Source organism: Anopheles merus, chromosome 2L (assembly GCF_017562075.2).
Source record: "Anopheles merus strain MAF chromosome 2L, AmerM5.1, whole genome shotgun sequence".
Lineage (NCBI taxonomy): Eukaryota > Metazoa > Arthropoda > Insecta > Diptera > Culicidae > Anopheles > Anopheles merus.
The window spans coordinates 51,407,384-51,423,418 of NC_054083.1; the positions used below are offsets into that span (position 1 = coordinate 51,407,384).

The 16,035-nt window shown below is 47.9% G+C and overlaps 3 protein-coding genes and 2 non-coding genes across 6 annotated transcripts; 4 read left to right on the forward strand and 1 right to left on the reverse strand.

Annotated features, from left to right (window-relative positions):
* Nucleotides 1-1,655: 1,655 nt before the first annotated feature.
* Nucleotides 1,656-1,728, forward strand: Trnav-aac. The gene has a single exon. It is a non-coding gene; the product is annotated as a tRNA-Val (tRNA).
* Nucleotides 1,729-2,251: 523 nt separating this feature from the next.
* Nucleotides 2,252-3,865, forward strand: LOC121592371 (leucine-rich repeat protein SHOC-2-like). The gene is made up of 2 exons (XM_041913772.1): nt 2,252-2,440; nt 2,520-3,865. Exons 1-2 carry the CDS (start codon nt 2,299-2,301, stop codon nt 3,833-3,835), a joined length of 1,458 nt encoding a protein of 485 aa, XP_041769706.1. The 5' UTR covers nt 2,252-2,298; the 3' UTR covers nt 3,836-3,865.
* Nucleotides 3,793-6,526, reverse strand: LOC121591725 (receptor-like protein Cf-9). Its single transcript, XM_041912581.1, has 2 exons — nt 5,295-6,526; nt 3,793-5,234 (listed from the first exon to the last, which is right to left on the reverse strand). The coding sequence occupies exons 1-2, from the start codon at nt 5,350-5,352 to the stop codon at nt 3,910-3,912; spliced, it is 1,383 nt and encodes a 460-aa protein (XP_041768515.1). The 5' UTR covers nt 5,353-6,526; the 3' UTR covers nt 3,793-3,909.
* A 4,775-nt stretch (nt 6,527-11,301) lies between these two features.
* Nucleotides 11,302-11,374, forward strand: Trnar-ucu. The gene has a single exon. It is a non-coding gene; the product is annotated as a tRNA-Arg (tRNA).
* A 902-nt stretch (nt 11,375-12,276) lies between these two features.
* LOC121591724 (leucine-rich repeat-containing protein let-4-like) lies at nt 12,277-15,281 on the forward strand. 2 transcript variants are annotated; one of them, XM_041912578.1, is made up of 2 exons: nt 12,277-13,507; nt 13,590-15,281. In XM_041912578.1, the coding sequence occupies exons 1-2, from the start codon at nt 13,393-13,395 to the stop codon at nt 14,933-14,935; spliced, it is 1,461 nt and encodes a 486-aa protein (XP_041768512.1). In that variant the 5' UTR covers nt 12,277-13,392; the 3' UTR covers nt 14,936-15,281. The 2 variants fall into 2 exon arrangements, with proteins under 2 accessions (XP_041768512.1, XP_041768514.1); XM_041912580.1 differs by having other exon boundaries at nt 13,403-13,502.
* The last annotated feature ends 754 nt before the right edge of the window (nt 15,282-16,035 follow it).

The window sequence follows — 16,035 nt, forward strand, 5'->3', positions numbered from 1 at the left end:
AATCCGCGACCGTGGTTTGCAAGTGCAATTTTTTGAACCGGCATTCAATGGCAATGAATAGTAGAAGAGAAAAAAACAATCTGTGACAAGGTACTAACCAGCAGCAAGCAGCGAGCGAGGAAAAACTTTTGAAAAATTCATCGCCTGATGATGGATCTGTGTGTCCACACACGTACCGGATTCGTAACGAGCACACTAACGCGCGGCACAGCCGGTGGAAAGTTTTCTGCTTTTCTCGCGCAAGCACACACACACCGAGAGAGACAGAGAGTTCGAACCGAACCAAGAACCGACCACGGCGCGCAAACTTTCTTTGAAGAACTGATTTATTCCCCAACGTTCGCAAACCTTTGGGGAATAACGTTCGCAAACGAAATCCCCCTCCAGTGGATGGATGAGCTGTGGTAGAGAGAGAGAGAGAAAAACAAAAAAACGATAAATATAATTTAATAAACTTGCTTACAAAATCATGCAAAGAAATCCATTCCTATCAACACACGCTGCACGTGTCACAGAGAGCGTTTGTACAAGTGTGCTTAATGCTGCAAATTGCCTACTATTAGGCGTTTGTTGTTAAAAATAACGCTGCATACTTTTAGGCGTCTTCAGCTCCGCTCCGGTGTGTTTATGCCCGTTTTAACGCGGTTGTTTCACGTTCAATATCGCACACCATAACACCATCATGATCTATCCCAACAAAACAAAACGCCCAAAATTGATCGGTGGCAAAACAGCCTACGGGGGAGGAATAAAACCGCTCAAACCACGTAAACAACATGAGTCCCAATTTTTTGTTATTGTTTTGCGCGCTGCTCTCTGTGGTGCTGCAGTGCTGCTGCTGAGCTTTAAATTTATCGCTTTTCAACACCGTCAACACGGTGTGGTAAAAACAGATGCACACACACACACACACACACACACACACACACACACACACACACACACCACACACACACACACACACACACACACACACACACACACACACACACCACACACACACACACACACACACAACACACACACACACACACACACACACACACACACACACACACGTACCAACTAAATCCCTTCAGAGATATATCTCTCCCCGCTTCTCGGCGTTTCCTCATGCCCTACCAAACTGAAGGATGGGAGGGATTTGGGTTTTGACTTCTCCACACACCTTTTTTTCTCTCTCTCCCGGGCTTCTCTTTTAAAGCATATTTCAGTACCCGTTGTGCAGTGTACCATTACCACCACCACCACCACCAGCACTACCACGATCATCGGGCTGACCGGTTTTGCGTTGCGACAAAATTCAACCTATTGGCCCGGGCCAGGCCAGGCCCCCCTTGCTGCAGCAGCACCGGACCACCGGTGGCACTAAAAATACTTTCACGAAACACGACACGAACCCCCTCCCCCCCCCCCACCAGTCTCGCCTCCCCACCACCGACACGTGTGTGCTTTTGGTGATTTATATTATTAGAGCTGTTTTTTTTTTTCCTTTTTATTCGCTCTCGTTTTTCATTTCGCTTTTCTTGTTTTTCCTCCCAAGTCGAACCCAGATAGAGAAAGCGACACTGCGTAGAAATGAAGCTGTGCATTGTAATTGGAAACTGTAGCGCAGGCTGCACCGGTTGCAATGGCTACTGCCTCCCCAAGCATCTGTTTCCGTGGTGTAGTGGTTATCACATCCGCCTAACACGCGGAAGGCCCCCGGTTCGATCCCGGGCGGAAACATGAAGACTTTTTTTCACCTTCACCATTGTAATGTTATACTTTTTCTTCTCTTCTTTATACTCTTTCTACTCTTTCGTCTCACAAACCCGATCCTATGTGATCAACAAAATAACATCTCAAACCACTACTGTAAATGATGCTTTTCATAGAGTGTTTTTTTTTCAAGATTGATTCAAATAATTAAATTCGTTACAGCAACTGGTGACAAGCGCCATCTCCAAAGGACTGCTAGATCCAACAAACCAGAATTGTAACGGCTTTGCTGCGCATATTGCATAGCCAATAGGCGGATCTAAAGGCTCCCTAACACAGTTGCCCCCCAAACGTATGCAATCTGCGTAACAAACTTATTCAAAATCTTCAAGAGCAATGTAATAAACTCACGCACCAACGAGAAACTCATCAACTCACGCTCTTATTGTAACTGCTCGGGCTCATTCATGCATTTTTTAAATTGGCAAAACAAATTATGCTGTTTGTTGATTACTGTATCGTTTTGGAGCGCTCCTGTAATGGAACCCTTCACCCTGTTTCACAAATTCACACTCCTGCTGTGGTAATTCAATTATAATGACACTTCATGAAGCTCCGAAAAAACAGATACAACTCACCCGAAAGCCTCACAATCGAGCTCATTCTGGACGTTCGTTTGGGGAACTAACCATCATGGAAGTGAATCGCGAATGGACCATCTCGTTATTGCTAACATTAGGTAGAACAAATCGCCCCAAATCAGTTCCACGAAAAGGATATTTTCACTCTCTCTCTCACTAACGCTCCTCTTCTTCCAGCAAACCTATGGCTCTGGACAAACGGACCAGCGATCGTTCAATCGGCCCCACAGCCTTGCCAGCTGCAGGGAGCCAAATGTGTCTACGATAAGCTCAACCTTTCGGCCGACGGACTGCAACGCTTGCGCACCTCCGGGCGCGATCTCCCGCAAGTGTTTCAGATCGATGTGAAGCTGCTGATCACCCCCTACCCCGACGGGGTACTGCTCCAACTCATCTCGAAGTTTGTGCAGGAAGTCGTGTACGAGAACTATCACGAGCGCATCTTACGCATTCCGCCCGTTTCCGCACTGACCGATCTCGGTTTCCGGAAGGCTCCACCACTGCAAGCGATCGCTGTGGCTGCCCCGAACAATCGACTCACCACGCTAAGCATCAAGCAATCGAACATCCGCTCCATGCCGAGTGCGCTGACCAATCTACCCCAGCTGACCACTCTCACCCTGGAGAACGGAGCCTTGGAGTCCGTCAGTCTCGAGCCACTGGCCAACAGTGTAAAGTTGTCTACCCTGATGTGTGGCAACAACAAGATCACACAGCTCATCCCAAGTCGCAACACGAGCCTCTTCATCCCGCTAAGCGATCTTACACTCGCCAACAACCTGCTCGAAACGATCGACGGGTCCTTCTTTCTACCCCTGCGACAGCTTACGTACCTTGACCTGGGCTCTAATCGCATCCAGCGCATCGAAGGACGTCCCCTCTCGCTGCCCCGGGTGATGTACATGCAGCTCGTAAGCAATCGGCTCGCCGAGCTGGATGTAACGCGCTGGAACCTGCCGAACGCGATCGAGATCTACTTCGACAACAACAACCTCACCCGCATACCGATCGGCATACAAACCCTGCCCAATCTGACCACCCTGGCACTGCCCAACAATCTGCTAACCGTGGTCGATCTGCGCCGCCTAAACGGTTGGACCAAGCTACAGCGCATCAACCTCGCTGCCAACCGGCTAACCAAGGTGATCGTAACGGGACAGGGTCGTACGTTGCTCCCAAACTTGGAACAGCTGGACCTGTCCAACAATCAGCTCACCCAGCTGGAGTACGCACGGTGGGATCTGCCGAAGCTTTCCACACTGGTAGTCGCCCTCAATGGGCTCACCCGGTTGCCCGATCTGTTCAAGCTCTTTCCCAAGCTGAGACGTGCGTTCGTCTTCCAAAATCCGCTGCACTGCAACACCATCCGCCGGTGGCAGCAGTACATAGCGGAGTTTAAGCTGACCGTTGATACGGCCATGCCTGGGAGGAGCTGCGCTACGAACTCCACGCACAAGCTCCCATCGGGGCGTGTCATTTGCTGCGTAGAATAAAGACGATCTTCGCCCCACGATACCCTTTTGAGGAAGCCATTTTTTTTTATTCTCGTTAAAGAAGTCACCCAGCCTTAAGCCTTACAGCACAGCAGCAGCGACGGGGAGATCTGGATCGAACCACTCGCACACTCGCTCGCCGACAGGGGCGGTATACCCATGATCAACTTCCCCGACAGTATCAGCTCCGCGCGCGCCTTCAACACACTGCACGGTATCGGATTGTCGTAGAAGCTGAACGACTGTATGGAGGGGAATGCTTGTCCCAACGGCGCCACCGCGGTGAAGTTGTTGTGCGCCAAGCTGATGAAGCTGACCACCGGCAGATCAATGCCGGACGTGTTGAACCGATTCAGCGAACAGTACTCCGCGTACAGCGAGTCCAGCACGGGCAGACGGATGGGGCGTGAGCTGCGCAGAACCTTCACCGTCGGGTTGTTGGACAGATCGACCGAGTTCAGCTCGGGCAGCCCGTTCAGCGGGGCAAGATCGATCACGCCCGCCAGCCTGTTATCGCCCATGCCGAGCAGCTGCAGCTTGGGGAAGCGCCGTAACCGTTCCGGTAGCTTCTCGAACAGATTGTTGCTCAAGATTAGCCGCTTCAGGTTCGGCGCCGACAGCCACTGCAGATCGATCGTGCGCAAACGGTTGTAGCTCACGTCCAGCATCTCCATCGTGGACCAGGTGACCGTTTGCTCGGACGCTATCTTCGCGAGGTTGTTGTTCCGCAGATCAATCATCGATAGGCTGGGCAGCCCGATAAATGCGGCCATGTCGAGGTTTTCCAGCCGATTCGAGGATAGGTACAGATACTCGATCGCCTGTGGCATTTCGCGGGCCGTGGGTATGATTGTCTCGATTTGATTGCGGCTCAGATCGAGCACCCGCAAGCGCCGGTTCTGGCCGAACGCACCGAGCGAGAAGTTGCGCAGTGCACACTCCGTGAAGGTAAGGTCTTCCAGCAGCGGCAAATTGCCGATCGTCTGAGGGATGCGCTCCAGTCCGCAGGTGTAGATAATGAGCTCGGTAACGTTGTTATCACCGGCACCGACCAGCAGCTGCTTCATGGATGGGGCTTCCAGCACCTGAATGCTGGAGAGGTACGTCCCGGGTGGGATTTGAAACACCGGATCGTGGTATACGTACAGCTCCAGCTTGCTGAAGAACTCGGACATGCGGGTTAGGAAGGCGCCCGAGGGACTGATCGGTAGGTGCAGCATCTCGACCCGCACACTGTAGTACGTGGCGGGTGGAATGTTGCGAAGTGTGGTGTAGCCGTCCGTTAGCATGTTGAGCTTGGGCAGCATACAGGTCATCGCCATGCCCGGTGTACAGGTGGCAACGGCGAGCGATAGGGGAAGGCATGGTAAGCCAATTACTGCCAGTGTCAGCAACAGCACTAGTAATAGCAATGGGTCGATTAGCACAAGAACAGCAAGACACAGAACATAGAGCTTACCGGAGGAATAGCGTCCCATCGCTGTGAACGCAAACGTTTTGCACACGGATTGTGCCATTCAGTGGCTGGACGCATGGTTTTTGATCGTTTTTCCCCCCATCATTTGATGTAAATGTACATTAAATTATCTCATTCACATTAGTAGAAGTAGTAGTAGTAGCAGCGAGTGGTACGTACATTGGCGTGTGTTAATAGTTATCGAAACTAGACTCAAAAATGCTTTCTAACATCCCAACCCCGTGTGTGATGGACACGGGGTTTATTAGCACATGTGTAACCGCGTAATCGTTCAATGCGTGATCGCCTATTGGGGCAAATTGTACCTTGCCACACCACGAACACGTGTGTGATTTGAAGTTATTATAGATACTAACAAGGAAAGCGCACAGGTTTTGCTATACCTTCTTCAACGCATGACTCTAAATCACCGTTACCTTCTAATATCTATCTAATGGCTGGTATCATTGAATCCGTTCGTAGCGGGAACGTACGGCGCTCACACGGAATCCTAGGGATGGCAACACATTTCGTATACCCGGTCCTACAACGCCGCGGTAAAGTACTGTAGCAACCATCTAGTACGTCAGAAAAATGAGTGTCGGGACGTACCCCGCCGCTACGAACGGATTCAACCAATACCAGCCAATATATTGAATGATCGTCTCGCAAATCCCACGCCCATTTCCTTTCCAGAATATACATTCATGTTGAATGTTTCTCCGAAATTCTTCTTCAATTTATCTCTGTATGTGTTCCCGAATTACCCGCATAGGATGCAGCCATTGGGAAGGAACTAGTGATGGGAGCTCCGAAATCCATTCCGACTCGGACATTCTTAATCCGGATCCGACTCAGGAAATAAATATGGCTTCGAATCCTGCTGCTACGAACGAATACAGATTCAATTGGCTACGATTAAATGCAGATTACGCCTATCGAATCCAAATGACTCCTATTGAATCTATAGTGCGAAATAGTTACACTACAAAAGAAAGCTTGCAATCACAACCTTAGCTCCTAGCTAACATTGCTGTGTTTGTACGCGCGCACACACGTAAGCGAACATTCCCACATATATTTTACCCATTTCCTCAATTAGTTGACATTGTGTAAATATTTTCCAAACAAATAATTAAAACAATTTAAAGCAACGTTCAATAGCTTGCTAAATAGCTAAAATACATTTGTAGCGTACCTCATGTCACCGTATTAATACACGATGCGCAATCTCAGATTGCGCATATATTCGTTTTATCAAAATATATGTCCATTCGCGTAGCCAACCCTGAGCTATAAACGTCATTTCCATACAATATCAGATTGCGCCAAGATAGCGCATAAATTTTCAAGATAATATGTCCGAGATATGTAAATAGTTTTTGACAGATAAATATATCAAACCGATCCGTTTGACAGATAAATATATGCGCAATCTGAGATTGCGCATCGTCTATTGCTACGGTCACCGTGTACATCACGATTTTGTCATCCAACCTATAACTGGAGGACGTGTACGATTGGCAACACCAGAAGAAAATGCACCTTTTCTGGCAGCACCGGCCTACTCGATGTCAGACGTCAAGCTCAAGATCTTCATCCTCTTTCTGCTTCCGCACTTCCAACGCGATGGACGTACGTCGAGTCCGAAGAATCACCGCGCTTTATATTGCGCACTTTTGTAACATGTATTGTACTAAAAGCACTAAACATTTATTGAATCCGAATTATTTCTGAAAGCTCACAATAAATCGTGTGAGTCTGATAGGTAAATCGGAACGTTTACAGTAAATTTAGAGCTTGTAGCTTCGTGGATATATAGAGTATAGTGGCACTGTATACTGCAAGTGTAGTTATGAGCTAATTGTTTAGCGTAATTGGTTAAAAATGCTGAAATTTACCCAACAACTAACAACAATAAAAAATGGCTGAACATAACTGAGGCTGAATTATTCCAACCCGAAGAGCTCTCCCTCCCACTAACACCAGAGATGATCCGGATTCGAATCCGAAAGCAGTCGGATTCGAATCAATCCAAATTCGGCTGCAGATCCATTTCGCCCATCACTAGAAGGAACGTGTATTCCAGGATAGGAACAAAGGATTGAGATCAGTCTTTTACCGGAACAGATTCTGTATCAATTTCAGGACTCCTTGGATTCAGTTTGAGATTTAAAATGCGTTGGATATCTATTGCAAAACCTCGGCAGCTTCAGGATAGGTTATTGGAAGAGAAGTAGATCAGTCATATCAGACCCTTAAACATAAAATCTGGAGTATGTGGACCTCCTCGGCGCTCTGTAACCTCTTAGGCATAAGCATTTCAAAGCAAATTTCCCAAACCGAAGTGCAATCCTACTTTTTAACGCTCCTCTATCACCCCTATCTGAATGATATACACATCAAAAGAGAAGAATCGGAACAGTTCCCAGAAACAGAAGAAATGTTCCGGAAGGTGAAAGAACCCCGAAGGACCGATTTCCTGTGAAGTGAAATGCGAAACGAATGGATGTTCCTGTAAGATAACGCCAGCGCTACCACTGTTACTCCAAAATTAAGATAACCCTTTAGCGACAACCGGCTTCCGGGGGCGCGCAAGCAATAGTGAATAGTTTAACCATTTCCGGATAGGATAGACCTTAATTACAGCCCATCCCAAGGATGCGAACAATCACTGTAAAGAGCTAACGGTCTTATAGAATTTAGAGCCTCTCGCAAAAGAAGCACACACACAAACAGTCTCTCTTCCAAATAAAAGGATAAATACATTGTTGAACCCTTTTGAACGCGTACATCAGCATAAAGAGAGCTAAAGAGAGAGCAAAAGAAGACAGATTCCATTCACCCCGTTGCTTTAAACAAACCCGAAACCGAGGCCCGGGAATAACCGGGTTATTATGTCAGTGACAAATTCCACGCCACCGAACAGGAAGCGACCTCGGCAAGAAGAGGAGAAGACGTGCAAAAAAAAACGCCCGTTTTTCCCCCGACATGTGCGTCATCCTTGTTGCTGTGGTGTGCCTTCGCATTCCTATGCTAAGCGACTTCCGGGGGTCCGGGCGACCGTGCGTTCGCATCGGCGGCAGCGGAATGGTAACTGAAAACCGTGAGAATTCAAGGATGGTGCCACTGAGGGCAATTGCTGCGAGCACTATGTCACTCTCTCTCTCTCTCTTTGTCTGTCTCTCTTTTAGCTGAGGGTTGGTTTGGAATGTAATTGGAAATAGTTCTAGCGTGGCGCATACAATTATTCCAAAGCACCAAGGAGCATCCGCCGAGGAGCGCAATGGGCGTGAAAGGACCAACGAGCGATCTGCATTGGTTTAAGAAGTGTTTAAAGGAAGAGATAAATTGAAAATCGTAATACAGTATAGAGGGACATATTTAAAAATGTAACCTTAAATCAGGATGAAACAACGTAAATGGTTAACACAAGATAAATGTAGCGTGCACCTAGAAGTTGCCGAGCGCAAAAGGTTCTGCAATCTCTTCTGCAAATCTCATCGATCGCATTGCAACGCATGCATCTACCTGGAGTGGCAACTTCTGCTTCCTGTGCACAAACGATCTAGCTACTACTACTACTACTGCTACTACTACTCCCTTTGGAGGAAGCTAATTATCACTCGGTCGAGAGTGAGAGAAGAGAGAGAGAGAGAGACGGTACAACAATCAACATAAGTGCCCACGGAGGACCATTCATCCACCCTAATTCCCACCACCCCCATCTCCCTTATCCGGGCTTCGACTTTGACCCGCTTCGTTCACATCCATCCAAAGGATTGTTAAATGGGAATGGAGCACGCGAGCTAGTGATTAAAATTTGCATAAAACTCCCCCGCCCCCCCCCCCCTCTCCTCCCATTTCCAGTGTATGAAGGAAAAGGAAGCCCAAGCCCAAAATAGAGTGCGCTACAGAGTACGCCTTAGAGAAGAGCTTAGAGACGGGTGGAGCTCAACAAGCAAAAAAAAACACAACACAAAACACCGCCGAGGTCAACGGTATGACGCGCGCGTTGCCTTTAAAATGTCCCTCCCAGTCCCCGGGACTGAAGAAGAGGAAGAGAACACAGGGTGCAAAAATTAAATACCAAATGCAGCACCAACCACCACCAGCACCAGTGAGAAGATGCATTTATATGCATGCAGCTGCCGGGAAAAGGGGAAAGGAGGACCACAATCGCCCCTCTCAAAGGCCAGTTTGGAGGAGAGAGAGAGGGAATTGGGGAGGAAAAGGGAAAAGCTCCCCATTTTTGCATACGCTATTTTCCGTTCACCATTTTCATGGCAGCATAGTAGCCCTCTACCACGGGTCGGTGGTAGTCCTCTGGCCAGTCTCGCCTTCAAAGTTCACAGTTCGCGTGTTGGGTGAAATTACAATTTTCCTTTCCCCCACACCAACCGGTGTGCGAGGGGGAAAATCACGGTAGAAGGACACGCCTTTTTTGCAACCATTTTCTTGAAGGTTCTTGTTTTTTTCTTTTCTTTTCTTTTATTGTTTCGAAAGGTGCAGCGCGCGAAAGGAGTCCGAGTGTCTTATCTTTTTCCTTGCTGGCGCATAAAGCTGCCTGCTAATAGCGATTGTGGCATGGGAAAATTGGGTTCTTTTACCCTTTTTTTTTTGCTCGCCAGTTGAGCATTGAGCATGATGAGTTGTTGCCGTGACGAAGGAGAAACAGTACAACACGATGCTTGAACGGTGCCATTTTCGCTTTTCTAATTAGAGGGCTAGAAGACTGTTGGAAAGTGAGACAAAACCCCGCACCGGAATCATTAAATTGGTATTAAAAAGTGTGCTAAAAGTGTGTGTTTGAACAAGTAAATCCATTTCGCGTGCATTTTGCTATTGATGTTTTCCTTTTCCCCTGCTAAATAAACTATCGCTTCCAGCTAGACTTCAAAGGAAGTTTCTTATTTTCCAGCAAAAGTACACTCATTAGCGCTATTCATGCAGAAAACGCTTCTAAAAACAGAAAGGATACATCTCCCTTGTGCGCAGTAGGCCTGTTGGTTGAGGGGGGGTTAAAAAGTGCATAACTTCAGGCGCCGTTAATTGGCAAAGCCCCCGTCATCGTAGTAACCCCATTCTAAAACGCGCAGACACACACGCAAACCCTTTCATAATTGCATCGCTTGCGCGTAACATGCGCCACGTTCGTTAGAGTTCCAAAGAAACGGTTCCAAAGACCAGTTATGCGAATGAGTAGAGAGTAGTGGAGAGAGAGAAAAAAGAAAAAAAGGATGATCCGCTGCATCTCTTCCTCAACACACACACACACCCAGTAATCTTTTAACCCAGTTTCCACTTTAAAAAGGATGCACGGCCACGCCGGGCAGTCCTGCCCGTCCGTCATTTCTTACCATGCATAATGATGCGTAAACAAACCCCCATCGAACGGTGGGAATGGATGTGAAATTATGTAAATCCTTTCACTGTCCAGCGTCCGGTAGGAAGTAGGGTACACCAATTAGCTACTACTGTGCAGCTTGTAATGTAGAGCAAAGTGGTCAACGTGGTCAACGAAACAAAAAAACCCCACTGGACCAAGAAGGGTGTGTTCGGGTTGTACACACGCGCGGTTGCCATTGGACCGGAATCGATTTGCTGACCATAAATCGAACGCTGACCAATATAGACGTGAAGCGAACCACACGCGGTGGTGGTGGTCCAGCACACCAATGTCATCTAATTAGACTAGTACCGCCTGCAGAGTGTGGTCACTACTCTCTGTGTTCCTTGCCGCATTAGTTACGGTTTGCACAGCCGGTCAAGCAGCAGATTGCGCTGAGCCGCCGTTTTGTGTGCTTTTGTGTGCTACCCTCTCTTAAATCCTTTCTGCGCATCGTACGAGAAGTGGTGCATCTTTTGCCGGGGGAAAGCTTGAAAATGGGGAAAATGCAAAGCAAACGAATCCAACGTGTGTTTGTGTGTGCGTTGCTTCCGCTTTTGGAAGATATCGAGCACGGCCCGATATGCGCCCGATAGCTTGGCAACTTCTCCCTCCACAAATGTCCCTCTGGCGCAGCGGATAGCGCGTTGGACTTCTAATCCAAAGGTCGTGGGTTCGATCCCCACGAGGGATGTGTGAGCGGAAGTGCGGAAATTTAAAAAATTCTGCTTTTATTAAATATTGTATACTTATATTTATAATGAAAACCCAGGCATGATGGAAAATAATAATTAATAAAAATGACAAATCTCTTCCAATACTCAATGACATACTACTACAAGTTAACTGAGACAGAAAAGTCACACAAACGATTATTAACAAGAGTTTGGTTGTTTGTCACACACTTTCCAACGACCTCCCTTTTTAGAATTAAACCCATCTGCACACAATCGTTTTATTGCGAAATTCATTATTAACCAGTTTTGCGAAGCAAGTGATTATCTGCTGTGTGGAAAGTTTCCCGCAGCAAGGCTCGGCTTCACACCTCGCCACCACACCTTAATACCAATCAAAGTTTTTCACCCATCCAGTGGGGAGTTGGAGAGAGCAGCAAAACACCCCACTCCCTCTTTCCCCCTCTTATCACCCATTATGCAATTGGAAGAACGGAAACAGACCCAAAGTTAAGCCAACTTCTAACTAAGCGCACCGTCGTGCCACACCGTGTTCTATTAATACCGTCGCCAGCCCATTACCCGGGTGCCGAACTGCGGGAATGTCAAATTAACAAACGGAGCAAATGTGGAAAGAGAAAAAAACTGAAAAGAAAACACACACATTGCGGCACAGTGGTGCAACACATACACACACCTTGGGTGGAAGAAGACCCAAGGTAAATAAAAATAAAGTCGCAAATAAAGTTCGCCCGTCTCTTCATTAGGCCCGCAACATGGAGGCCACGCCACACATTGCGGCATATTCTGCTGGAGCCGAAATTATAACCACGTGCTTGGCATGGCGACTTGGGAACACATGGGAAACACAACACAGCAAGCGCGCGCGCCCGTCGTTAGGATACCGAACCCCTTGGAAAAAAACACGGTTGTACAGGGTGTTCCCCTGGAAAGCTTCGAGGCGATGTATTTTTGAGAGGCGCGGGGGAATGAAACGATGCCATGATTATCGAAAATAAAAACCGAAAGCCCTACTCTCACTGCCCTCCCCATCCACTGCCATTGCCACTTTCACTGCGACATTGATTTTGTGTTTGTTGCGAAGAAGTAGCTGGTAATCGATATAATCCTACATAGAGCGCCCTCTCTGCCCTGTAAGCGATGCGCCATTCTAGGCTGGTAGAACGACGACGACGACTACTGCTCCCTAGTCACCATGCCCACTACGCCTCTACAAGGTCGATACACATCCAAGCAAGCCGCAGGAAGTTCGGTTACGACTGTTTCCTGCGGTATTTATTACTGCTGTGTGTGTGTACGACGTCCCCGACGAACGGGGGTCCCCTGTACTTCAACTTCTTACTAAGAAGGCAACCAACCGGAAAGTTCAACCATCACGCGGCACTGTTGGTAGGAAATAAACTTTCTCGCGGACAGGGAAGGGGGGGGGAGAGTAGTCCTCCTGATAGGAATGGTACTTGGCTAAAGCTTCTTCGCTATAAAGCCTCGAACGAATCACCCCTACCGGCGGATCACTTCCAGTTACGTGACCGGAAGCAGTTGCCGGCAAGCGGCAAGGCTGTAGCAGTAGCCTGCCAACAGAGAGGAAAGGATTCGATTTTCAGAACACGGATACCTCGGAACACGGAAAACGCTATATAATCCACTTCCGGCCTTCGCTGCAATCGACGGATCAGGTGTAGCTGCTCCTCGTAGCGTAAGGCTCCGGTGTATCGGTGTTTCGAAATTCCAACGGCAAAGCAACCGCAACGACCACCCGTCCCCGTCCACAAAAGGTCGTTGGATTGGAAAACGGATTTTAGCCGAGCTTTGCGCTTAACGAGCATCATCATCAGCACTGCGCCGCGCTGCGGCAATTGGGTGGAGCTGGTGGATGTTTGGTAGATTATCGTGGGGTTTGCTGCTAGACGGATGGGTCCAGCGGTCGGTGTACGGTTTGCTTAGGAACCCGATGAATTGCGTTTTAATGTGAAATACGCTCCGCTGAATGTCATTTGAAGCACAGTAATCAAGCGCGATGAGAAACGCGATCTCACACTTGGTGTCCCATTTAGGGACAAACAGTGCAACCATCAAATTGGATAGTGGTGCATGGATTTCAATCACAAGTGATGAAGTTGTTCATAGGTTAGGTACACTTCACTACACACTACCCTGAACTGTGCTGTTACATGTTCACTAATCCATCTCCCATTTAAACCTCCAAAAAAACAGTCTTCCTCCTCGTCTATTCGTGCATTCGTTCCACTACCAGTGACGAATCGAAATGCAGCACAGAATATCGTGACGCTTGCACACTCAACACCTTCACCATCGGTAATGATAGCTGGATCGACCAGCTACAAACGGTCACATCGATTGGTAAGCCGAAAACCACGATCATTAAGCGATGCCTTCTAACGGATCCTGTTGCCGTTCAAAACGTCATGGAATTGGCCAGCAAGCTGTTCACCGAACTCTCCGTCCAAAGCTACCACGAACAGGCGCTCTCCTTAACGCCTCGTTTGGCCATTGAGACGCTGGAGCTGCTTTCGGCACCGCCACTAAAGCGGCTTACCATTCTGCCCAACCCTCACCTGCGATCGCTGTACATCGTTAACAGTGCCGTGCGCCACATCCCCGAAACGATCGTCAATCTGAGTAATCTACAGTTTCTCGGCATTGAAAAATCCTTCCTACGCCTGCTAGACCTCAGCGTGCTGTGCTATCTTCCCAGGCTGACCACACTGCAGGTGTTGCGGAATCACATCAGCTTACTACTGCCCGTGCATGAGTCTTCCTGTGTTAGCTCACTACGCGATCTGCACCTGGATTACAATCAGCTTACCACGCTGGACATTGCCGTGCTTGCCCCATTTACTGCACTGCAGCGATTGCTTCTACAGCACAATCGTATGCATTCGCTCTTTGCCTCGCAACCCACTTCCTTCCCACTGCTCCAAGAGCTACAGCTAGGACCGGGCAACAACTTTACGTGGATTGAATTTGAGCAGCTAAATCTTCCGGAGACACTGACCGCCAATCTACCAGGCAATCAGTTTCAGCAGCTACCTACAATTAGGAGCGCAAACCTGCCCAATCTGCAGCGTATTTACCTGGATGGCAATCAGCTCAGCACGATCGATTTGGCACAGTTGCAGGAGCACCAGCAGCTAAATGGGGTTGATTTCTCCCGCAATCGATTGCACACGGTTACAGCTAGCGAGCTGACACATTTGCCCAATCTAACATCGATTGAGCTGGTGGATAATATGCTCGAGTCGTTTTCGCTAGCCAACTGCACCTTTCCTCAGCTGAACTACCTTTACTTGAAGGGCAATCGGTTGCAGTTTGTGCCGGCAGAGGTGTACACGAGCGAGCTGTCGCCGACGTTCATGCTGAACTTGGAAAAGAACCCATTACGTTGTGCATCGGTGCAGAGGTATTCAAATCTAATAAGCATTACCACTATCAATCCACCACTGATAGTCACAATTGCGCGAAAGTGTGCAACAATGAACTACAACGGCTCAATGTCGTTGAATAAGTGGAATTCCGCTTGCTGTATAAACGCACCTTGAGGTGAGGCGATCTTTCAAAAGGAAGCAAGACAGCAAGACGGCGATGTTATTGTCCAAAGTGTGAGCTGTAATAAATGATTTAAATTCGGATAATATAATTGTGTTCTGAATTGTTTTGTTACTGAAAGACATGATCATTCTACGGTGACGATCATTTGATCTACGTTGACGATCATTCATCATAACATATGAAGTAACAACTATCACTTCATTCTGTGCTACAGCAGCTTGCAATTGCTTCTGTGCCGCAGGGCTAACTTGCAAAATATGCTATACTGAACACAGTTGGTACAGTTGGCCGGTCTGGCGGTACAGTCGTCAACTCGTACGACGTAACAACATACCCGTCATGGGTTTAAGTCCCGAATAGATCGTGCCCCCATAAGTCACTGAAAGCTAAGCTCACTTCACTAGTAATGGATACAGGCAGGCAGGCCTTGACCGACAGTGGTTGTTGAGCCAAAGAAGAAGAAGAACACAGTTGGACATGACCGTGTTTGAGGTGTTGAAACTGTTAAAGACTCTGAATCTCGCCAACAATCTTCTGACAGCAGTGGACCTATCCTCCAGATGGACGAATGGTCATCTTGCCACAGTCACTGTTTAAGTGTGAGGACTCTCACTCATCTAAAGAGATCTTTCATAAGTAGCCAACAAGTTCCCCAACCTCTTAGGTCACCACCACAGCGACAATGTGTTAGAATCGTTTGCGGCAGTTGATCGCTCCTCGGTTAAGCTTCCTGGATGTAAGCCACAACTTCATACCACTGCTACCAGACCTGTTACGGGATGGTGATGATATACAGATGCTCCAGACGGGTACGGTCCCTACCTGGAGTACGTTGGAAAAGCACCGGATGTATATTAACTAGATGGCTAGATAGTATGGCATAAAAAAGACACGACAAATCGACACTGTAATCATCATTTGTTTCGCTTCCCTTTCGACAAGATGTGTGATCGTGTTAACAGCCCCATGCTTATTGAGTGATCGTACGTCAAAGCGTGCGACAGGTGCTAAAACATGTCTAAAGTAAAAAGTCATTGGTGGGGATACTTTGCAACAGGTACATTAGGGGAACAAAACGTTTCCGAAGATC